Source organism: Erythranthe guttata, chromosome 13 (genome assembly GCF_056151865.1).
Source record: "Erythranthe guttata isolate IM_541 chromosome 13, IM_541, whole genome shotgun sequence".
Lineage (NCBI taxonomy): Eukaryota > Viridiplantae > Streptophyta > Magnoliopsida > Lamiales > Phrymaceae > Erythranthe > Erythranthe guttata.
In genome coordinates, this window is record NC_142545.1 from 19,663,733 (window position 1) to 19,686,170 (window position 22,438).

Consider the following 22,438-nt stretch of genomic DNA (forward strand, 5'->3'; position numbering starts at 1 on the left):
GTTTTATTTAGTTACGAAACAATAATAAGGAAAATTTTGAACATGAAGCCCAATTAATAAGTAAAGTCCAGACCATCCTCTTTACTTATCTCTAATTATCTTTATAGCCCATTTACTTTTATCTATAATAAAAGGATAATTGTTATTATTATTTTATAATCTTATATATATATATATATATATATATATATATATATATATATATATATAATAAAAAGAAGATATTTTGACCTATAACCCTAGACCTAAATTTAGGGGCATTTCAGTCATTTTCTATTTTGACAGTTTTTTTCCCTTTTATACGCGTAATAATTTCATAATTTAATTAACTGCGCAGTATTTACACGATCTGATTTTTTTCAAATGTTTACTATTATCCAATAACAATTAACTGTCCACTTTAAAAAAAGCAAATATGCGTGAGTAACTGCAGCAGCCACCAGTTGATTTTTCTTTTTTAATTCCTTTTGAACCTCCTTTCACGTATTAATTGTCTAGCAAATATCTCTCTAGCTCACAAACAGATGGAGAAAATGAAGAGATTCAACTCATTGCTTCCCTTTTCTCTGTAAACATTTATAATAATTGTTGGGGGTGTTTTGTTTGCGACTTACATGGGACTCCATTTGGAGTTTGGATTTGTAGCTATGGAGGCTTTTAATTTTTTAATTTTTTTTTTATTTGACAAGCAAGAAATATATTAATAGAGATAGAAGCCCAAACATTTATTTGATTATTTATCTAATTATCGTTTTGTTTATGTTTTGTGTTGCAGTGGTCGAGAAATTGAACAGTTGAAAAGTCTTCTTTCTTCATGTTTTATTCACGCCGACTATCGACGGCAGCGGCACGGCGTATGATTTATATGAAATTTCTTTTTTTTTTTCAGTTTCGATTTTTATCTCAATTGACGGGAAAACAATATCCATCTTAGTGATATTGTTGTTATTTCTAATGATTCCAGTCTTTGTATGAATTTGGACTTGAAATTTTCCAATGTCAAGTATGGCTAATGGGGAAATCTGAATTCCAGATGAATGGATATGATGATTCTACCACGATATGTTTAGATTCCCTCGCTCATTTAATTTTCTACAATTTTCTTTTATTGTGACATTTCTTCCATTTTTTTTTAATGTAGGCAATGAGCTTCTCATTCTTTTTCATGATTGGTGCTTTGTATATAGGTTTGATTTTTTATTGAGATGTCGAATTTGATTTTACCAACAATCAAAAATAGAAGAGGATTGGCCAAAACTGACGTTTCCGCTTGATTGAAGGTATGAATCTTTTCGCCATTGACCATTTTGAATAAACCAAGCGAATTGGCTCATTACACATGAGATTACGGGTTGAATTTGAAGAAATTGGATGAGATGTTGTGGCAGTGGCTTTGCGGTATGATTTTGGGTGAGATGCAAAAGCCAAATTTTGTGGAATTTTTGGTGTGCCGGAAAAAAAAGATTACTAAATAATTAGTTCTCCGACTATTTTTAAATCACCGGCACCTCATCACATTTTTCTCTGACTGTACGTTTTTTGTCGTTCTTTTTCAAAAATTACTTCATTTGTGATGGTTCCTCCTTATCATTATTTTCTGAATTCCCACCTTTTGTATGTTGTTTTTAGAAAATAGTTCTTTGCAACTTCAAAATGGTCACTGTCGTTTCGCTCGCTCAGTGAATTTTCATTTAATGGAAAAGGCAACTAGCGATCATCTGTTCCGAGCATTTGCTACTTCAGCTGCATATGGCATGAATCGAAGTCCGGCCTTATCGGTTGCGCGAAGAAAAGAAAACCAGAACAGAGAGCAGCTTCGGTTCGGTAGCACAATTATCTCTCATCTCCGTTTAAAATCACTTACTCACAGATTCTCAACAATTCCCAATTCCCCATTCATTCAGCCTGGATAATCCAAAACTTCAAGAGGTATAAGATGTGTACATTGGGTTCTTTCATTTTCTATGAAATTGAATCCATAATCAAGAAACAAAGATTCAACCTTTATTTCAATTTGGGTTTCGTGAGTTGTTCAAAGAACTTAAGAAAGGCATAGAGTGAGAGAGACAAAGAAAAGGAAGAGAAGAAGAGATTGAAAAAAAAATGGATATTTTTTTATCCTCTGTTATGGTTGGGAAAAGAGAATTATTTTTTTCCGCACAAAACGTGGGATGCCTCAGTTCTCAAGTAAATTAATAGATTGAATACGTTATGTCTATGAATCTAATTTGCCCTTGGCTTCTGTTGACAACATGCAAATACCTGATTTGAAACTTGATACGATACCAATGCTTATGTTTTTGTAACAGATGTTTCCTTTTGTCGGGTTTTTGCTCGCCATGGTTCTGTTTTACTCCGGAATTTCCATCTTAAAGAAGGTACTATTTTAATTTGAAGCCATATTTATATGACAGCATAAGCATGGAGGTCAATAATCCAGTTTAACATAAAACTCGAAGTTATGATATCATTATTTGATATGATGTTTATTAACGTTTTAAAGATGTTCTTAACATGCTACCATTTGAACTCCTTACAGTTTCTTAGGGAAAATAATTTAATTTGTACTCATTTCACGAGGTATTGAGGATCTAATTTGAAGGGCTGGGAGTTTTAGTTAGTAGTTTGGTTTTTAAGGATGGTGTTGTTATGAATTTATCCACGGACAAATATCAGCTCATTTTCTAGACATACATACATGGAGTATATTTACATATACATACATGTATTTAATTGACCGTACTTTATATATAAACGCACCATGGGTTATAATTTTATAGCATCTAAGCATATGATGATTCCAGTGCTAATCGTGTGCTGAAGATGTATTTGCTTGCTGAAACTGTGTTTGCATACTAATTTATTGGTATTAGATTGTTTGGTATGTGAGAGATTTGGTTGAATGATGGTGCCATGGTGGTTGGTATACATAGCATACTCTAATGTGTAATATAATATGTGAAGCTGATGAATTTAGTATACGGGTTTTATGTTGTCGTCATAGTTAATTAGATTACTTGACAATGCGGTGAAAGAAAGATTGTTACATGTTTGCTCGAGTCTGCAACTGTTTGAAAAAAGCATAAAAATATGAATTGCTTGGTTGGTACAAGTAGCAGTATTAGAGTACTGAATGTTCAATTTTACTATGTAGGTTTAGGACTTGCTTATGGAGTATTCAAATTGCTGAAAAACTATTCCATATTATTTTATTAGCAAAAACACCCCTATGATTCAATATTTTTAGCACACGACCCCCTAACCAGGGGTACTAATTGCTAAAAACAACTTAAATCATAATGGAGGTTTTGTCAATAAAATAATATAGTGTATTTTTTGGCATTCGAGCTAACAGAAGGGTACTAATTGCAATAAATTTATTTTCTTTTTGTAGCTGTATTTCACACAATTAAGGCCAAGTTAACTATCAAATCGGAAATATTTCGCACATCGTTTTTCTCCACATACGTTTGATATTGTTTATCTTTTTGTATCGTGTGTTTGTGTATGTATATATAATCTAAAGTCAAACCACCCAACAATGCTGAAAATCATACAAACCACCCTAACAGTGTTGAACATCGCACAAACAACCCTCAACAATGCTGAAAATTGCACAAGCGATGCCAATCAATGCAGAAAATCGCACAAACACCCCAACTAAGATAAAAATCGAACTAATCACCACAATCAGCAAACCCACATCAAGTTGAATGAGCCCATCACAAAATCAAACAAACCCAACCCTGATTGCGCGAATCACAGCCAAAATCACGAGTTAGTTCTAACTGCAAAAAATCTATAAAATTTGAATTATGGTTGCGTTATTGGGAGATTTCTTGAAGAAATTGAAGAGATATGTCCTTTTTAGTTAGGGTATATAAGAATTGTTTTGTGAAGAGACACATCACTAGGGTTTGAATTATTCAAGAAAATCGAAGAGATTTGCCTCAAATCCGGTTTTCAGATATGAATATTGCGTTTGCGTTATATTGTTTTGATTGAAACTGTATTATATCGCGATATATCACGAGTTAAGTACACTGGTTCTACTTTAGATATGTAATCAACGATTTTTTCCGAATTTTCCTTTTACCATATGTTACAATTGTTTTTTTTTTTTTCCCGTGCATCGCACGGGTATCGATTACTAGTTGGATTTAAAAAAAAAAAAGGGAAGAAAAAATGTTAGAATAAATTTCCTATAAAAACCCTGTGTTGATATAAGTAATACTGTAATAGTAGAATAATAGGTGGAGAGAAGGATATATTAGTAGTTGAATAAATGAAGAAAAGAGAAAGAAGGAGAGGCGTGTTTATTGGAGCAAATCCGACGGGTTGCCGCACATATTTATCAACTTTCCATATCTCAATGGCAAGTATTTTCTTTTTCCCAAAAAACAAACATTCTCTTCTTCTTCCTTTTCATTTTCATATAAAAATGGATTATTGGCTCTATGTTTCATGAATATAATTTCTATCATAGTGTTGTTGATTATAATTATAATGATGGCCTCTTCCCAAGTGGAAATTGCCCCTTCATCCCCGTTTGCCGTCCACAACCCCCGGCGCCGTGATCCGTGCTTCAATCAACTCGTCATTCCCAACGATAATACTAGTTCTTCTTCTTCTTCTCGGCACATTGATTTATGGGTTCACCAGCCCCAATGGCAAACCACCAAAACCACGCCCGTTAATGATACTAACAACAACAATAATGATAATAGAGGTAAGCATAATGACAAGCACAAGCAGAAGCAGAAACAAACAGATGATAAATGGGCAAGAGCTAGAGAAATTGTTTTCGATCATCATCGTCATCCAAAGCCGGAGAGATTGGTGGATGAGGAGGTGTCTAATTTGCGGGGCGTCTCTTCCCTGGTTCAAAAATGGAGAGGCTTCGAGGCAGAGGCCAAGTTCAGCGGTAACAGGACCAGCAACACCATTAATTCCCCCGATAATGCCCCACCTGTGCTCATGACAAGTACCAGCGCCGGCGGAGGTGGGGAAGACGATCCTTTTGGGGAGGATTGGGAATCATCATCAACAACACCAAACGTGGCATTCAGTGCTCCAGCTTCTGATGCTACCGAAATAGAGAGGCTTAGGGTTGCTGACATCATCAGAAAATTGACTGACGATGTTGTGACGTCGTCGGAGTCACCGCCACGTCCTAGAACATCAGTGGATCAAACAACAACAACAACAGCAGCAGCAGCAGAACAGAGGTGTTGTTTCTCCCTGAGCTCACCTCGCATTAGGGGTCGTCAGGCCTACAATGATCTCCTCACTCAGATGGAGCGCGATAAGCAAAATGAGCTTCAGGGACTTATCGCCCGTAAACCCGTTTCCAAATTCTCTCATCGAGGCCGCATTCAGGTTACTACTACTTATCAAATACTACATTTATTCATTTTTTGTATCATTAATCTATTTATTTAATGTTACTTATTACTAATTACTGATTACAAATACCAATAGGCTTTGCTTCGATTTAGATTTTTACGCCGTGGCAGCATGATGGAACCTCCTCCTCATCCTCAACAAGGCCGCCCTTCAAACACCACAATTCAATCACACAACAAACCTATGCCATCCCCCGCCCTTGTGCATCTAAGGTTTCTCCCCTTCATCTTATATTTCATCATTCTTATTCGTATAATCATTCTATCTTATTTATAATTTTTATGAACTTGGTGTGTACTGATATATCTATGCTTGAGCATTTGTAGGGAAAGAGTAGATCCATGTGCACAAAATGTCTCGGATCCTGCAGCAGCAGCAAGTTTGTATCAACAGGGAAAAGAAAATGAATCCAATCAACTTATTACTAACTCAGTTGAAAGTTGTTTAAGGCAAGATGAAGATTTCGACCATCGTGAAACAAGTCCATTATCGAGATTTATGAGTCAAGAGACCAACTATGAGAGCAGCAACGAGAGCTTGGACAGAACCTTCCAAAACAAAGAGGAAGAAGAAGAGACCGCCACTCTTGTTCAAATCAATAATTTTACAGCTCAACAAACCAATTATGATGATGAATTGAGAGGTGATTGTGATGATGATCCTCATAAAGTTAGTGAGGAGCTTAATAATAATAATAATATAAATATGTATTGGGTAAGTGATGTTTCTCATCCTGAAGTTGGATGGCAAGAATTGCACTCTGATTACCAACAACAAGGAAACAACACTGACTGGATTGATGAGGTTTCACGACCACGCAGTGATTGGGAAGATCTCAGGCAAGCTAGATATCAGGAGATGCTTGATCCTTTCGTCGACAATGAAGAAATACGTGCTCTCCTTGGAAGGTCTGCACTTTTTTCCTTTACAGATTAGAAAAAACAAAAAAATCCACTCTTTATCTTCAGATTTCTGTTTTCTTAAATAATGAATGTGTGTGATCACAATTCATACTTACATCTGTGATAATTTATCTAAACAAAAATGTGCAGAAGAAGTGTTTCAACCTTTCTTTCTAGTGGTCTAAGAGAGAGAATAGATCGAGTGATGATATCTCGTTCTGAAGGAAAACAAAGTGATCTAAAGAGTAATAATCACACACCACAAGGAAAAGATGAAGGGCTGCCTGAACAAGAAGAAGAAGCACTAGTATCCGAGGAAGATACAGAGCAAGATGCACAAGGGGGAGGTTATGGGGATTATTTTGATGAATATGAAGAAGCTGAAAGCTCAGTGGGGCAACAGTATGATGAGTGTGATGATTACGCAGATAATGTCACAGCTTCACCAGCACCATCATGGCCCCAGAATCAATCTCATGATTTATGTGATTATTCTTATCAGGCTGCATCTCCTTGTACCCAACAGTCTTCATCATATTACTCTCAGGATAATGCACCTAACTCTTCATATAGATCCCAACCTGCTATCGTAAGTCACTCACTTATGTGATCTACTCACTAATTATCAGAGTTCATATATATATATTGGTTGAAATAGAAATAATGATTATGATAAAACAGGAAATGGAACTCATATATGATTTGAGAGGGCATATGGAGCAGCTGCATCAAGAAATGTCGGAACTCAGAAAATCAATCAAATGTTGTATGGATATGCAGATGAAAATGCAACGTTCCATCAAGAATGAAGTTGCAAATGCAGTAGCTCTGAATCATTCAGGTTTTTACTTTTTTAGTTTTGATGAGCTTGTTCCGTATTGCTTTTCCATGATATCTTTATTGCCATGCATGTCAACTGAAAGATACAATTATTGTTAGGTTGTGCAGATCCAAAGAATGGAGGACGAAAACCCGTGAAAAGGGTTACAAGTGGAGGAAGATGTTGTATTTGCTGCAAGATGCAAGTTGATTCTCTTCTATACAGGTAGGTGTTAACCTGATCGGTTTGGCATTTGTAAGTAACATAGATAATCCAAATTCTTATACTAAGTAATTCCACATGTTCTTTTTCTTTTTCTTTTTTGGGTGAATAAAATATCCAGGTGCGGACACATGTGCACCTGCTTCAAGTGTGCCCATGAGCTGCAGTGGAGCAGCGGCAAATGTCCAATATGTAGAGCTCCTATTCTTGATGTTGTCCGAACATATTCTAATCATTCTTCATATAAACCTATATGAATGAGTTCTTGCTTTGGAGGACCGTCATTTTCTTTTACTATCTACTTAACATGATCAAAGATGAAGAAATCAATTCTTTCTTCTACTTCTTTTTTTCCTTGTTTAGCTTGCCTAACTAGTTTTCTTCCTTCTCCTTTTAATTGTTGTGTGTGTATGTGTGTGGTGGTTGAAATTAGTAAGTATAAAATTGGAAAAGTGAAGAGAAATAGCATGCATGGTGAGTAAGACTTGTGTAATTCTGTCTGAGAATGGGAGTAGATTATTAGCTTTGCCTCTTGTGCAGTTGTTACCCTACTCGTTGATAGCAATTAGAGTGTGATGAGATCAAAATTACTAATTAATCTTACTTAGATGATAAGATAAGAAACTAAAAATTTGAATAATCAGTGGTACATTCATTCATTCTCTTAATTACTATTATTAGTGTAAGGAAGATTATATTGAGGAAGACAGGCAATCAATCTGCATGTGGGTTCTATTGGTCTTGTGATGATGAATGGATGAGATGCATTATTTTCTTTCTTTCTTGGAAAAGTCATGGATCACATGCTCTGTTTCCTCCCCACCCCCACCTTTATCCAATGAAAATACATCGATACATATTTATTTAATTTTTATTATTATATATATAAATGTATACACACACACATATATACATAGTCAGTACACATGCAGGTAAGATTCTCCAATATTCACCTGATTACAAAATGATATATGTATGTATACAATTACAATGTGATTCTGATAAGAAAGGGTGAGAAAATGGATATACTCAACATGGGGCGTGTGTGTAACAGTTGAGTTGTGATAAAGCAAGCACCTAATTAAGATTCTGTTATATCTCGTGAATTATTCTCAAAAGCTGTATGTTGATTAGGTTAATTTACCTTTTGAGGGAGGATATATAGGAAAAATCAAGTCATTTGTTCAAAATATTCAAATGTTAAGAGCTACACACACTTAAAAGATAAAATGGGAATTAATTTATGATGTGTTACCCCCAAAATATCGACAATCTATATATGTTTGCACTGTATAGATACATAATATGCATGGCATGCCCTGCCCCCACAAACTTAAAAATTGCCAACCTCCCCATGTTACACATGTCCCTACACTAGTTTCATTTTCTTCTTCTTCTTCTTTTTGTTTTTTCAATTTCATTTTTTTCTTTTTACTAGTATATATATATATATATCAATCCACCCTTAACTTACAGCTGGTAGTAGCTAGATCTAAAATATTATGTGTTCGTCAAAGTCTAAAAAAGTAGTAAAGCAGAAGAGCAGTAGCATCAATGGCTTGATCCGCCCTGTGCTTCAGCCTAACTGCATTAATCGGAGCCCTCTCCTTGAAACTGAAAGGTTCAATTCCATTCCCCTTCTATTAATCCACAATTCATCCTCCTCTTCTTCTTCTTCTTCTTCTTCTTCTTCTCCAATTCCAACCAACAATTCTACTAGTATTAGTATTGAATTTGAAGGTGCTACTACAAAACCAGCTGCTGTTAACTCCGCAAAACCTGCATCTAAATCTTCTCTCACCCCCAAGTCCAGGTCCATCGATCATCATCATCATCAACCGTATTCTTCATCGTCATCATCCAGATGTAGCACTAGCTTCAAATACACTTCCTCTGCCATTGTTGATGCACCAGGAACCATTGCAGCAGCCAGAAGGGAGCAGGTCGCCATTACTCAAGAGCAGAGGAAATTGCGTATCTCTCATTACGGAAGAACTTCATCCTCCGATCATCATCATCAATATTCCTCTTCCCTTCCCACCATTAATAATAATAATAATAATAATCACTTCATTCAGAGATGCAGTTTCATCACCCCTAATTCAGGTTCGCCTCCATCCATCGATATATTGCTAGCTAATTATTCAATAAATTGAACAATATAATAACCTCCAGTCTCTATTTATAGAATTCCTTATTTACTTTTGTTAATTAATGCAGATCCCATCTATGTGGCTTATCACGACGAAGAATGGGGGGTGCCTGTCCATGATGACAAGTATGTACATATGTATATATATATTTGAATTATTCCAATAATTAATAATATATGAATGAATTACTAATTAGTGTGGGGTGGTTCCAATTCGAAATACAGAATGCTGTTTGAATTGCTGGTTTTAACCGGTGCACAAGTTGGATCGGATTGGAGTTCAGTGTTGAGGAGGAGAGAAGATTTTAGGAAGGCGTTCTCGAGATTTGATGCAGATATAATTGTTTCCAAATTCTCCGAGGAAAAGAAGATTAATCTCATCACTTCTCATTATGCTCTCGACTTGACCCTCGTCAGGGCTGTCGTCGACAACTCCAAAAGGATCCTTGAGGTACCTACCTACCTAGTTTATTTCTCTCATCATTTCTTTTCTTCTTCTTCTTTTTTTCAGTTCCTTATTAATATATAATTAGTCTAATTTGATTATTAGTAATTAATTAATGTCTTTACTCGATCATCGATCGTGGACCCCACTTTATTACTGAATTATTGGCTCATCCATGTGATTGTGATCAATTGATATATATATATATATATATATATGTGTGTGTGTGTGATGGATGCCATGCTGGATTAACGATCGATCACTTCAAATAATATTCGGAAGCACATGCAATAGGCATCTTCAATTAATTGATGCCTGCATATATACTTTAGTACATATATATAAATTAAACATCACATGCATGGAGCTATAGTATATATATATATATATATATATATATATATGACAGTAGTACAGCTGTTGATCTCTCATTTAATATAATTAAATTAGTGTTTTTGTTTTGTGAATTATATATATGAGTATATATATATATGACTATGATGAGTGATGACAGATAAAGAAGGAATATGGGTCATTTGACAAGTATGTGTGGGGATTTGTGAATGACAAGCCTATTGTGACTCAATACAAGTGGTGCCACAAGATTCCGGCAAAGACATCAAAATCGGAGACGATAAGCAAGGACATGGTCAGGAGAGGTTTCCGGCATGTGGGACCCACCATCATACACTCTTTTATGCAGGCTGCCGGCCTTACCAACGACCACTTAATCACTTGTCCAACCCACCACATCAACTTAATTCATTAATTCATTCATTAATACTAAGATCTTATAAATTCATCCATCTTCCTCTGCTCGATCATCATCATCATCATCATCATCATCATATATCCATATCTACTTAATCATGAATTCATTCATTGGAATTATTAATATTTAATACGACCTACTAATTATCGTTCAGTTCTAGCTAGCTACTAATTAATTAGCTGCATACATCATGTAAATGTTGATTATAATTAATATCTCTACGTTTATAGGAATATTTATGGATCCAACTAGGTAGTAGCTAATTAATTACATTCGATGACACAAACGTTGTGTTTATATATATAGCTAGCTCATATATATATGTAGCAGCTTCAAGTGTGTGTTTGCTGCGTACGTGTGAGCGAGAGATTTCTTTTGTTTTGCTTTGGCTTTGTTTTAATTTGCTTGGACTTTATTATGTAATTTGATCAATATTGATGGATTGCTTTCATTTTGATTTGCATGCACATCATATATATGATATATCATTTCCTTTACGTTTCGCAATTTCAATTTCATGTTTCCCATTATTCGCTGGAATACGTTTAATCGTTTATCTATAAGTTACTGAACTTCAATTGCAAACATTTAAAGTTATTATTTTCTCAAATGCATGGAAGATGGGATAACATTAATTATCTTAACCAACCAGAACCGGCAGAATAATAAGGCGCACTTGGCAAAACAATTTTTGGGGCTCATGTATTATTATTAATATTTTTTTTTAGAAATACAATATTTTTTATTCTATATATATATATGTATATATAATATGCAAACAAGATTTATTAGTTTTTTAGGGGGCCTAAATAAGCCGAAAATTGGGGGCAGTGGGCCACGCTTAATTAGTTGGACTAGTGTAATGGACCGGGCTTGCCAATTACCAAGTGAAAGTTATATTTGATTTGCTTGAATGATTTTCACAAACTTGAACCCAATGAATGAATAAAATAAAAATAAGGGGTCATTAGCAATACACCCCTCCTATAGATAAAAAATAGTGATATGCCCATGCCATAATTCTTCCTTTGTGAAAACCCCTTAGAATATTTATTTCCAATTTTACCCTTATACTACTTTTTTTAATAATTATCTATTACTAACAAAATTCCTATTAATAAGGAAACTAAATCCACGTTTTTTATTATAATTATCTACTATTTACAAATTTCCTATTAATGAGGCACCTAAATCCCGTTAATTAGGATTAATTAGTATAATTTATCTCAATTATTTATTTTTTCTCTCTTTCTATAATAACAATTTAATTCCAAAAAATGTGCTTCCAAATTCCTAAAAAAATGCTACCAAATCAAAAGAAAAATATATTTTCGGATTTTATTTTTTTTATTTTTTATTTTTATATTATTTTCGGACTTTATTTAGCCATTTTTTATTTATTTTTATTTTTAATATTTTTACAACCCGAATATGACTATAGTTGAATATGACTATATGTGACTATATTAACCGTAGTCATATTCTTTCTTTACATTGTTGTTTTTTTTTTTTTTTGAAATTAAAAATTCCGATTATATGGCATAGTCATGTTTACCAAATCATATAAAACAACGAATATTCCCTATTGTTTACGAAAACAATCCAATCAATATCCACACAAAAAATCAATTTGAATCTACTTACTAGAAGTAACTTGAAATCAGAAGATAGATTATATTCAACAATAGTCATATTCATATTCGAAAAATACATAAATATGACTATAGTATGACTATAGTCATGTTACTGTTGCTGTTCAAATCTGGAAAAAAAAATCGAAAGAGAGAGTGGGGAACAAACAAGAAATTCATAAATCACTAATCGAGTGAATCAACAATAGTCATAATTATTAACAGAACAGTGAGAATATGACTATTACGTGAGTCATATTCAGTAAGTCAGTCAGTGAGAATATACCCTCGCCATATCCATCAACATTGTAAGTCATCGATACATCCCTCGCATTCAAACTGCACCACTTATCAGTGACAGCCAACGAGATCTTCATACACAAAAATCACCCTGACATATCTTCACCCCAAACGAGCCCCCATACTTCAACACAATCATCAAGGTTGACGACATGCTGTACAGCACTACACAAAAAAAATGAGAATGTGACTACTATGTGACTACTGCTGATGAATAAATCTGCACTACTCTGTAAATGCAAATCACATAATATTATGTGAATTCAATTCAACCACAACAAACACATTGAAACTTACACTAACATATCAAGTAATGCAAAAAATAAATTACAAAAAAATTACACTAGCGTATCAATTAACACAAATCGAACAAAAGATTTACAGAGTAGTCACAACGTGACTCTGTGTAAAACGGAATAAATTTTTCAATCAGTAACGATCATTTACACCAATTAAGACGACCCAAAAAGAAACATACACTAATTGTCCCATCTTTATCAAGCAATTAATCAACTGTAAAAAAAATGGAAATTTACTAGAATCTCAGATTTCCCCCAATAATTAGACCTAATTGGGAATATAACACAGGCCCTAAAAGCAAAAATGAAAATAATGCTCATTTCAACCAGAGAATGGAACCTAAACGAGAAGTAGTGATGGTCACCGTATTATCTCTCTGAATCTGGACTTTCTTGAATGGTGCAGAAGAATCAGAGTCAGTGGACATTGCACGAACCTGATGGAGAGAACCGGAGGGAAAGAAATGTGTTCTTACGCAATAAAAATTCGGTTCTACATACACACATATCTGAATACACACGAGAATCACGTCCGCCTATATCCGCCTATAATAAAGGGAAACGGTTATGGAAAGATATCGTGATTAAATATTTGATTTATTATAAAAAAACTGTTAATAAGGGTACTTACGTCTTATTATGTCTAATTGAGGGGGTTTCACTAATTAAGTTTGGGATGTGGGTTTGTGCAAAAGTTTTAAAAGTCAATTGGGTTTTACTCATATTATTTTCCATTTGAGGGGGTATTGCATATTTCCCCTAAAAATGAATACGTGTTGTATCGAGTGTAGCCTGTAGGGCACAAATTAAAGTAAAGGCCGAAGGGGATTGGGATACCAATTGCTAATAGCGCCAACATGGGCCAGTTGACGGTGGTCAGCACGACATATGTCCGACTTCCCTCTATCAACTACTCTTCTTCCACGTGTCACTTGTTAATTTTGTTTTCTTTAATTTAATACTTGGTCTTGCCGACTACCCTTACCATACTACAAACTCAAACTAATTGCTACCACAGAATCATACTATATATATATAATTTTGTATTTCATTGGTTTATGGCATAATTTATAATATAAATATTTCAATGGTAAATTTTGTTATTGCATACAAAGACAGTATAAAAATTTTCCCTCTTCAAAGGAATATCCATAAACGTAATTTTAACTTGAGTATTTCCCATAATTTATAGTGAGCATCTCATATCAACCGTTATTTAAAATAGTGATACAAGGTGTTATGGTGTAAAAGTATAAAAATAGAATAAAAAATATGATGATTAATGAGTGGGGTTGCAACTTGCAGTTATAGAAAATTACAATATGCAAGGAATTCGCGGACATACCCTTTCCCAGGTAAAAGCAACAAGGACTAGTTTTATTTCATTAGTTAATTATTATTATACGACCACTTAATTTATACATAATTAACCTACAAACACGTCACTAATCATTCGCCATAATATCAATATGTATGTGTAATGAAGTCGGTGGTTAGTATTATCATCTCTACAGACTACGAGAGAGAGAGAGAGAGAGAGAGAGAGAGAGAGAGAGATGCTTAATAATGAGTAATGACAATGTGGACAGTAGCTAATTTGACAGAAGATAAAGGGAACAAATATTCCAAATTAAAGTAATAAATTAAAAAAAAAAGAGAGAGAGAGAGAGAGAGAGAGAAGAAAAAGGAAAAAGGAAAAAGGTGTGTCGATCGAAATTGTTATATATATTTTGTTGCCTTGTGCTGTGCAGCTCATCAGCTGTGGCCTGTGGACCGCCCACACATATTCTCTCTCTCACACACACGCTGTTTGTTCTCGCTCTCTCTCTCTCTAGGTCATTATTAGATTAATATAAACAGAATTTATATTATTATTATTAATAATATTATAGGAAAAGAATATCTTCTTCTTCTTCTTGATCTTCAATTCACCATCTCTTGTAAAAGTTCTTCCAACTACAAACCCAGCCCAAACCAAAGCTCAATTGATGGTGATGAGTAGCAGTAGTGATGATATTATTAGCAGTAGCAGCACTAGTAGTAAAGAAATAAAAGATCGGAGAATGTTTGTTGGAATCGTGTGGAACTGCGCCGCTGAACTAAAACTAGTACTCACCGCTCTCCTTTTTCTGTGCTCATTTGCCACCGTCCTCCAATTCCTCCCTTCCCGGAGCTTTTTTCTATCCCCTTCCGACCTCCGCCACTGCCTCTCCACCTCTACTTCTACTTCTCTTTCCAATAATACCCTCAGTACTCCCAATTATTCCTCATCCTCCCCCCTCACCACCACACAACTGTTACTACACACAGATCAGAATCAGACGTTGCTTAACAGTAATGGTGTGCTCAAGCGGGCTTTCAACCCCTACGGCTCTGCTGCATACAACTTCGTTTTCATGTCCGCCTACCGAGGCGGCCCAGACACCTTCGCCGTCGTCGGTCTCTCTTCCAAGCCCCTCCACCTCTACGGCAACCCTACCTACCAATGCCTCTGGCTACCTCATGACCACGACCCGATTGGGGTTACGGCCGGTCTGAAGATCCTCCCCGATTGGGGTTACGGCCGGGTTTACACCGTCGTTGTCGTCAACTGCACTTTCCCTACCTCCGCCGGCGCCGATGGAAAGGGCGGTCAGCTACTCATCCACGCCACCACAAACGGAGGTGGCGACCGCAACATAAACACCACCGACACCATCCTTGCATTGGATGAAACCCCAGAAGATTTCGCCAGGTTCAAAGAACAATTCACATCGCAGCCAAAGTACGACTATCTCTACTGCGGGTCGTCTCTGTACGGAAACCTGAGTCCTCAGAGAGTGAGAGAATGGTTGGCATATCATGTGAGACTGTTTGGTGGGAGGTCTCATTTTGTGATACACGACGCAGGGGGTGTGCACGATGGACTAATGAATGTGTTGAGGCCGTGGATGGAGAAAGGTTTCGTGACTGTGCAAGACATAAGGGATCAGGAGAGGTTCGATGGCTACTACCACAATCAGTTCCTTATAGTGAATGATTGCTTGCACCGGTATAGATTTGCTGCCAAGTGGTTGTTCTTTTTTGATGTGGACGAATTCATATTTGTGCCCAAGAAGAGCAACATCAACTCCATCTTGGATTCACTCTCTTCTTTCACTCAGTTCACCTTTGAGCAGATGCCCATGTCCAATAAGCTCTGCCTTTCCCAGGATGCTCCTACCGCTTTCAGGTATATATATATACTCATCATCTGCCTTTTTCTTTCTGTTTCTTTCTAGTTTCAGGATGTCCTTCTCCTTTTATTGCTATTTGTTGTTAATAAATTACTTGATTGTTTCTATTTGACAATTGGTGCAATACTTGTGTCATATTGTTTCTACGAGATTCATGGAATCAAGAGCTGCACCACAACACTCATGTGTGTGCTGGCTGGTGGGAATGTATGATTTGTTTTCGCAAACCATATTGATTAAGTCTTTGTTGTCTGGTGCATTTGACCTAGCTAGTTTAATTTCAATTTAGGATTGCAAAGTGTTGACTATATACATATTGCGTTATTCGTCTTTATTTTCTGTCAAAAGCTGTGGAAGCCGTAGAATGTTATTTTGATTTCCATGCATATGTAGTTTGTAAATCATCTTCTTTTATGCATGATGCTGGGTTGTAACTCCATGTATTATTTAATGCATATGATTATTATAACATTTTTTTGTTACTACAAGTTTTCTCACTTATTCGCTCTTAACATGGTGCTGGTTTGTAACTGTTTGGTGCGTTTATTTTCTTTCTTTTTTTAACAGAGTTTGGTGTGTTATTTTCAAAACTAGTTTCATCTTGTATTTTGGACACCAAGTATATATTTTCTCAAGGTCGATCCCTGTATTGCAAAATGATTATGTAATTTATTGCATGTTGTTGTTGATGGCATTAATATACATATAGCGCGTATCGATGGAATACGGGGGATCCACACTAGTTTGTACTGCTTCTGTTTGGTAAATATACATGTGGCATTGACATGTATGGGATACATGAAGAAAAATCAAACTTTAAATGGAATATCCAAACTGCTAACAATTAACATACATAGAGACGGACACATTCATATGATATGGGCTTGACTGATGGTGGTATAGGTTGAATTTTAGCTTTTAGAAAATTAATATTATCTCATATTTGCATAATTTCTCAATGATTGTACGTGTTTTGTGTGGGTGCATAAACGTTATATTTATATAATGATGATGATGCATTGATGGTGTTGTAGGAAATGGGGATTTGAGAAACTAGTGTACAAAGATGTGAAGAGAGGTATAAGGAAAGACCGCAAGTACGCAGTGCAACCAAGGAGTGTGTTTGCAACTGGGGTGCACATGTCGCAAAACATAGTGGGCAAGACAACACATAACACAGATGGGAGAATCAAGTACTTCCACTATCATGGGACAATTGCTGAGCGGCGTGAGCCATGCAGGCAGTTTATCAATTCCACAGAAATCACAGTCGACACTATTCCTTACGTTATGGATACAACTATGCGTGACATTGCCGGAGCTGTTAAGAGATTCGAACTCAAAATGATCGGCTCTGCATTGCAAAGAACGAGGCAATGACTTGTTAGTTAGGAACAGCGGGTTTTTTTCATGCTCTTCGTTTCGTCTACTACACAGATTCTTATCCTTCATGTTTCTACCAGCATACACACATACATAGATAATGCTAGAGGAGGATATAATATTTTCTTTGATATAAAAGAGAATTACACTTGTATGTATTCTTTTCAACTTTGATGACAGGGTGGATTGCATGTGTAGATGAATGAGTAGAGGGGAGCAATTCATTTTATTTTTTCTTGAATAAAATTTTCATACTAGCACTGGTAGGTGTTCCTTAGATTGGTGACCAGCGACAAATTAATGGGTACTTGAGCTTATTTGATAGACGAATGAATACCAACTCAAATGTTATACTTATACATGCCTGGAGATATGCAAACACAAACACACACACACACACACACACACACACACACACATATGTATAGTATAAAGTAATAAACTAAGTAACAAGTATATATAGCATTTCCAAAAGGTGAATTCCATGATTTCAAAGCACCCTCATGATCGAGCAATCAGAACATGAATAATTTCACTCCAAGATACAAACAAGTAAAATGAAAAAGGAAGGAATCGTCGAGCAATAGAATTGGTGGGAAAAGAAAAAAGAGTCATGCTGTCTGTGCTTCTAAGAAGGCATTGAAGTCATCCCTGGCTTTGAGAAGGCGAGGGGTAATGCAAGCAGAAGTTGGAGAAGCAGGAGAGGAGGAAGTAGAGAAACGAACATGTCGGGATGAATTGAAAGATTCGACGTTCGATTTCCTATCAGCACCATTATTATTAGTTCCAACAGCAGTTTTGAGAACTCCTTTGCGTTGAGAATCCTTATTATTATTATTAATAATAATATTATTGTCGAACATAAAACCAGTGGTGACTGGGAAGTCTGTATCGTTGACACTACTGCATCGTATGAGCTCGACTGGAAGATCAAAGAAGAGATTTGAGGTATCATCATCATCATCAACATCGCCATCTTTTTTATTATTATGATGATATTCATCATCGTAATTAATCATGGCAGATGACCTCCATGAACCGCATTCAAATTTCTCGAGAGACGCCCTATGTGAAACCATCATGTCTATATGTGTTGTCAATACCTCATGTGTTTCGGGATCCTTTCTCGCTTTCACTGCTTTGCCTTTGCCAAAGCCTGGAAGGAACATGCACGCCCCACATTTGAACTTTTCTTCATATGTTTCCTCGCCTCCTTTCTTGTTGTTGAATACCATTTCTTTCTTTTTCTCTTTATCTTCTTCTCCGTCTTCTTCTTCTTCTTCTTCTTCTTCTTCTTCTTCTTCTGTTGCTTCTTCTTCTTTATTCATTCCATGACCTTCCATCTTATTCTTATTCTTATTGGTAGTGGTGGTGGTGGTGGTGGTGGTGGTGGTGCACATATCAAAGTCAATGGATGGTTGGCATAGTCTTCCTTCGCCGCATGACTTGCTCCTCCGCAAGTGGCTTTGTCGTAGCCGCTCCAGATTGCTGATAGCCACCGAGTGCTGCCGAGCCATTACACCTACACGCCCCTCCTCGTATTTCTTCTTCTGCTGCCTTGGTGAGTTTGGCAGGCTGCAGTTTATGAATTTACACAAAAATTTATTCTGTGGAGAAGAGATCACCTCCATTTTTGCCCCACCATAAGATTTTTTATGGATGCGATCATCTTCTTCTGCTTCTGCTGCTTCTTTTTCTTTGAGAGAAATTGGATCCACCGAAATCTGCCTCTCGGCGGCTGCGGCTGCTTCTGCACGCTGAGCCATACTTGCAAGGCAGATTGGTCCTGACCCGGAGATTCAGCTAACCACTACTTATATGCACACATATATATCTATATTATATATATGGACAAGGTGGATGCCATGTCTATCCAAGCAATGGGGGTGGCTGCCACGTTCCTCACCCCATAGTACATACATATATATATATATATATATATATATATATATATATATATATATATATATATATATATATATATATATAGAGAGAGAGAGAGAGAGAGAGAGAGAGAGAGAGAGATTTTATTATTATACAACAGTTGATGGTCGTGCAAGTCATAAATCAAACATGGCCACGTATCTATTTACCTGACTTATTCCTTATATTTATTTAATCATCATCATCATCCAGATAAATAGATAAATGTTCATGTGATTAGAGAGTTGAGGAAGTAACCACCATGCAATAATCTATCCATACATACATCACAATCTCGAGGCAAACCATTTGTTTTTAATTTCATGAATTTGTGAACATTGTATTGTACAAACTCAAATAGCAATCTTTCAATGCACAGCTCCTTTTTTTTTTTTTTTTACTGAAGAGAATTGTAAAATAGAATCAGCACTACAGAGATACCAATAATCACTGGAAATGCCGTAACCAAGTAAAGAGCTCCGTATCCCTGCACAAGAATAAAAGTTAAGACCAATTTTAGTTGCTGAAGAATATTACACAGCAGGCATTAAAAATTGGAGATGATGTAAATTTTCAGCATGTTTTGAGTATATAGAGGCAGGAAAGACCAACCACAGCAGATGGCACCTCCACCTCATCAGTCTCAGCTTCCCCAATCTCAGCAGCTGAATCCCAATCAATATTCAGCCTCTTAGCAGCCTCTTTCGGATCAATGCCCGTGTCCGTAAATCTTGCGTATAATGATTTCCCAGGTTTTTTCTCCTTTCCTATTTCAACCTACCACAAGAATATAATGATTTACCAAGCGTATAAGAACCGACTTTTGTAAAATGTCAGTTATTTACCAGCTACCCCAACAGCTTTCTCATTGAAATATAACGAAGACTTTTTTGTTCCCTGACCAAATATATTATTAAGATGATGCGACATGTCCTAAACTCATCAGTTAATTACCCATGACAAAGCATAACATATATTTTTTTATACGATTCCAAGAACTCGCTATCTACATGATTAGTTATAAGTTATAACTTACGGCAAGGACATCATTCTGAAGATACTTCAATCTGTACATGTATCATATAATTGCCAATATATCTTTTGTATACTTGTTATTTCTTCTACACATGTCATGAATTTGGTCTCCATCATCTAAAATCCAAATTGGACAAACACCACAATGTTTTAAAAAGCAGTTAACTAGGAACGATATTCTTTCAAAATTACAAGTGCTTAACATTGCAAATTACCTCTAGATTAGGCCATTGAAGCATTTCCTCAGCCAGCATTCGCAAAAGAACGCGATCTTTAGGTACTTGTCCTTCATTTACCTAAATATAAAAGTAAAATCCATATAGAAATATGAAATTATTAACAAATCAGATTAGTGGCATTTGCTATGCATGCGACTTTCTGATACAAATGATATTTTGGTCATGTTGGTGGAAATGATTAGCCCAATGTACTAAAAAAACATATCTACAACATAGTAAATGCTGCATCATTTGTCTGGTATTAAATTCCAAGCTTAACCATACTTGAGATAATCGAGGTTATGGGAAGTGAAATTTAACAATTAATATGAGTGCAAAAAATCATCTAAGCTAACTTACCCAAAGCCATATAAAACGAATCCAGTGTCAAAGAAAAAAAAAACATTGAGAGAGAGAGAGAGAAAAAAATGAAGGTACTTGTACTAAAGCAGCAGCAAGATCATCCCTGCTAGGAGCATTTTCATCATCAATTCCGAGCAGACGCCGCCGCTCAACATCTCTGGGATCTTCAATCATTATCGTTAATTTGACCTCATTGAAGAGCATATCCCTGTTTTTTTTGAGAAGTTCCAAAACCTGAATCATGGACAACAGTACTACAAGTTAATTAATCGAGAGAAATAGTAATAAAAACATAGGAAAGTGGGGGGTGAGGAAATATAACTGTTTTAATTTGGTTGACATATTGAAGGTCCTCTGCATCTGGAACATCGCCTTGTTGTTCTTCAGTTTGTTCTTGTTGGCTGGGTGAGGGACTGGAAATGGATGTGGATGTGGAGGGTGTGTTTTCATTATTAACGAATACCACCCCTAAAATTCGGTAATTTTCACGCCTGTGCCAACCTATGATGCTTCTAATCGGAAGGCACGGAGAACGGTGGTTCAACACCGCCACTGGTGGAGGCTGAAATACAGCGGAAACCCCCATTTGCTAAGCCTCGACCAACCGTCGATTTTCTCGTGCATAAATTACTTAGTGCTCTACTATTTCCACGGTTTGATCAATAAGTAAGTGCTTCACACAGTACTAGTGTAGGGGTGTGTGTGTACTCTTCGCCATGATAAGAAGAAGACTACTGGTTTTCGTGGCTTCTACAAAAGCCTAATTTCCCCTTTCAACCCCTTCAAATATACAAATATATGCACATTGCCCCCCTAACTTCAATATATTACCTTTTTGCACCTTTTAGTCTAAAACAATATACAAGGTAAATGGCCCACCCGCGGCCCATGGAAACCGGCTCGTCTGGCCCACGGGCTCAGCCAGCCCGACTCACTATTTTCACTTGCCGGCCCATGCCATTTTACCGCATTTTGACGGGCCCGACGGACCCAAAGCAAAAAAAAAAAAAATATATATATATATATATATATTAAAAAGAATATATAATTACATAGAATAAGTTTATAAATTGTTTAAAGTTATTATTTAAGTAAGATACATATTTATATTTATTAAAAAGTATAATCTTAAAGAAGAAAAGATAAAAGTTGCAAAATAAGAGGAAAATTACAAGACATATATAAGGAAAATTACAGAACGAAAATATGTTCTTGACTACAAGGAAAGTTAGAGAAGAAAAGTAGAAGCAAAAGACAGAGGGAAATATGGGAAATATTTTTATAAGTTTATACTTGAAAGAAGCAAATCGGCTCTAATTGAGTTGGCGGGCGGCCGACGAGGCCGTTATGGG

The 22,438-nt window shown here is 35.9% G+C and overlaps 5 protein-coding genes and 1 long non-coding RNA gene across 10 annotated transcripts; 4 read left to right on the plus strand and 2 right to left on the minus strand.

Annotated features, from left to right (window-relative positions):
- The first annotated feature begins 439 nt into the window (after positions 1 to 439).
- On the plus strand, positions 440 to 3,466 carry LOC148766131 (uncharacterized). Of its 4 annotated transcripts, none has more exons than XR_016029276.1 (5): positions 440 to 568; positions 776 to 1,530; positions 1,630 to 1,929; positions 2,310 to 2,378; positions 3,155 to 3,466. It is a non-coding gene; the product is annotated as an uncharacterized LOC148766131 (long non-coding RNA). The 4 variants fall into 4 exon arrangements; XR_016029277.1 differs by lacking the exon at positions 3,155 to 3,466 and having other exon boundaries at positions 443 to 568; positions 776 to 854; positions 1,142 to 1,530; positions 2,310 to 3,148; XR_016029278.1 differs by lacking the exon at positions 3,155 to 3,466 and having other exon boundaries at positions 444 to 568; positions 776 to 854; positions 1,188 to 1,530; positions 2,310 to 3,148.
- An 815-nt stretch (positions 3,467 to 4,281) lies between these two features.
- LOC105950857 (golgin family A protein) lies at positions 4,282 to 7,896 on the plus strand. The gene is made up of 7 exons (XM_012974226.2): positions 4,282 to 5,379; positions 5,482 to 5,618; positions 5,733 to 6,314; positions 6,459 to 6,897; positions 6,990 to 7,149; positions 7,248 to 7,353; positions 7,472 to 7,896. Exons 1-7 carry the CDS (start codon positions 4,465 to 4,467, stop codon positions 7,605 to 7,607), a joined length of 2,475 nt encoding a protein of 824 aa, XP_012829680.2. The 5' UTR covers positions 4,282 to 4,464; the 3' UTR covers positions 7,608 to 7,896.
- Positions 7,897 to 8,768: 872 nt separating this feature from the next.
- Positions 8,769 to 11,214, plus strand: LOC105950856 (uncharacterized). Of its 2 annotated transcripts, XM_088812081.1 has the most exons (5): positions 8,813 to 8,971; positions 9,164 to 9,456; positions 9,571 to 9,628; positions 9,728 to 9,953; positions 10,462 to 11,214. In XM_088812081.1, the coding sequence occupies exons 1-5, from the start codon at positions 8,853 to 8,855 to the stop codon at positions 10,714 to 10,716; spliced, it is 951 nt and encodes a 316-aa protein (XP_088668207.1). In that variant the 5' UTR covers positions 8,813 to 8,852; the 3' UTR covers positions 10,717 to 11,214. The 2 variants fall into 2 exon arrangements, with proteins under 2 accessions (XP_012829679.1, XP_088668207.1); XM_012974225.2 differs by having other exon boundaries at positions 8,769 to 9,456.
- Positions 11,215 to 14,703: 3,489 nt separating this feature from the next.
- Positions 14,704 to 17,807, plus strand: GALS3 (glycosyltransferase family protein (DUF23)). The gene is made up of 2 exons (XM_012974222.2): positions 14,704 to 16,160; positions 17,199 to 17,807. Exons 1-2 carry the CDS (start codon positions 14,938 to 14,940, stop codon positions 17,542 to 17,544), a joined length of 1,569 nt encoding a protein of 522 aa, XP_012829676.1. The 5' UTR covers positions 14,704 to 14,937; the 3' UTR covers positions 17,545 to 17,807.
- A 183-nt stretch (positions 17,808 to 17,990) lies between these two features.
- On the minus strand, positions 17,991 to 19,449 carry LOC105950855 (uncharacterized). The gene has a single exon (XM_012974224.2). The coding sequence runs from the start codon at positions 19,311 to 19,313 to the stop codon at positions 18,159 to 18,161; it is 1,155 nt and encodes a 384-aa protein (XP_012829678.2). The 5' UTR covers positions 19,314 to 19,449; the 3' UTR covers positions 17,991 to 18,158.
- Positions 19,450 to 19,765: 316 nt separating this feature from the next.
- Positions 19,766 to 21,886, minus strand: LOC105950853 (ycf3-interacting protein 1, chloroplastic). Its single transcript, XM_012974221.2, has 5 exons — positions 21,409 to 21,886; positions 21,162 to 21,320; positions 20,721 to 20,801; positions 20,083 to 20,247; positions 19,766 to 19,957 (listed from the first exon to the last, which is right to left on the minus strand). The coding sequence occupies exons 1-5, from the start codon at positions 21,670 to 21,672 to the stop codon at positions 19,868 to 19,870; spliced, it is 759 nt and encodes a 252-aa protein (XP_012829675.1). The 5' UTR covers positions 21,673 to 21,886; the 3' UTR covers positions 19,766 to 19,867.
- Between the last annotated feature and the right edge of the window lie 552 nt (positions 21,887 to 22,438).

Coding starts and splice junctions, on each gene's coding strand:
- LOC105950857 (XM_012974226.2), top strand. CDS start 4,465: ATGAATATAATTTCTATCATAGTGTTGTTGATTATAATTATAATGATG. Junction 5,380..5,481: donor CTCATCGAGGCCGCATTCAG/GTTACTACTACT, acceptor AAATACCAATAG/GCTTTGCTTCGATTTAGATT. Junction 7,354..7,471: donor GTTGATTCTCTTCTATACAG/GTAGGTGTTAAC, acceptor TAAAATATCCAG/GTGCGGACACATGTGCACCT.
- LOC105950856 (XM_012974225.2), top strand. CDS start 8,853: ATGTGTTCGTCAAAGTCTAAAAAAGTAGTAAAGCAGAAGAGCAGTAGC. Junction 9,457..9,570: donor TTTCATCACCCCTAATTCAG/GTTCGCCTCCAT, acceptor TAATTAATGCAG/ATCCCATCTATGTGGCTTAT. Junction 9,629..9,727: donor GTGCCTGTCCATGATGACAA/GTATGTACATAT, acceptor TTCGAAATACAG/AATGCTGTTTGAATTGCTGG.
- GALS3 (XM_012974222.2), top strand. CDS start 14,938: ATGGTGATGAGTAGCAGTAGTGATGATATTATTAGCAGTAGCAGCACT. Junction 16,161..17,198: donor GATGCTCCTACCGCTTTCAG/GTATATATATAT, acceptor ATGGTGTTGTAG/GAAATGGGGATTTGAGAAAC.
- LOC105950855 (XM_012974224.2), bottom strand. CDS start 19,313: ATGGCTCAGCGTGCAGAAGCAGCCGCAGCCGCCGAGAGGCAGATTTCG.
- LOC105950853 (XM_012974221.2), bottom strand. CDS start 21,672: ATGGGGGTTTCCGCTGTATTTCAGCCTCCACCAGTGGCGGTGTTGAAC. Junction 21,321..21,408: donor ATGTCAACCAAATTAAAACA/GTTATATTTCCT, acceptor TCCATGATTCAG/GTTTTGGAACTTCTCAAAAA. Junction 19,958..20,082: donor TGGAGGTGCCATCTGCTGTG/GTTGGTCTTTCC, acceptor ATTCTTGTGCAG/GGATACGGAGCTCTTTACTT.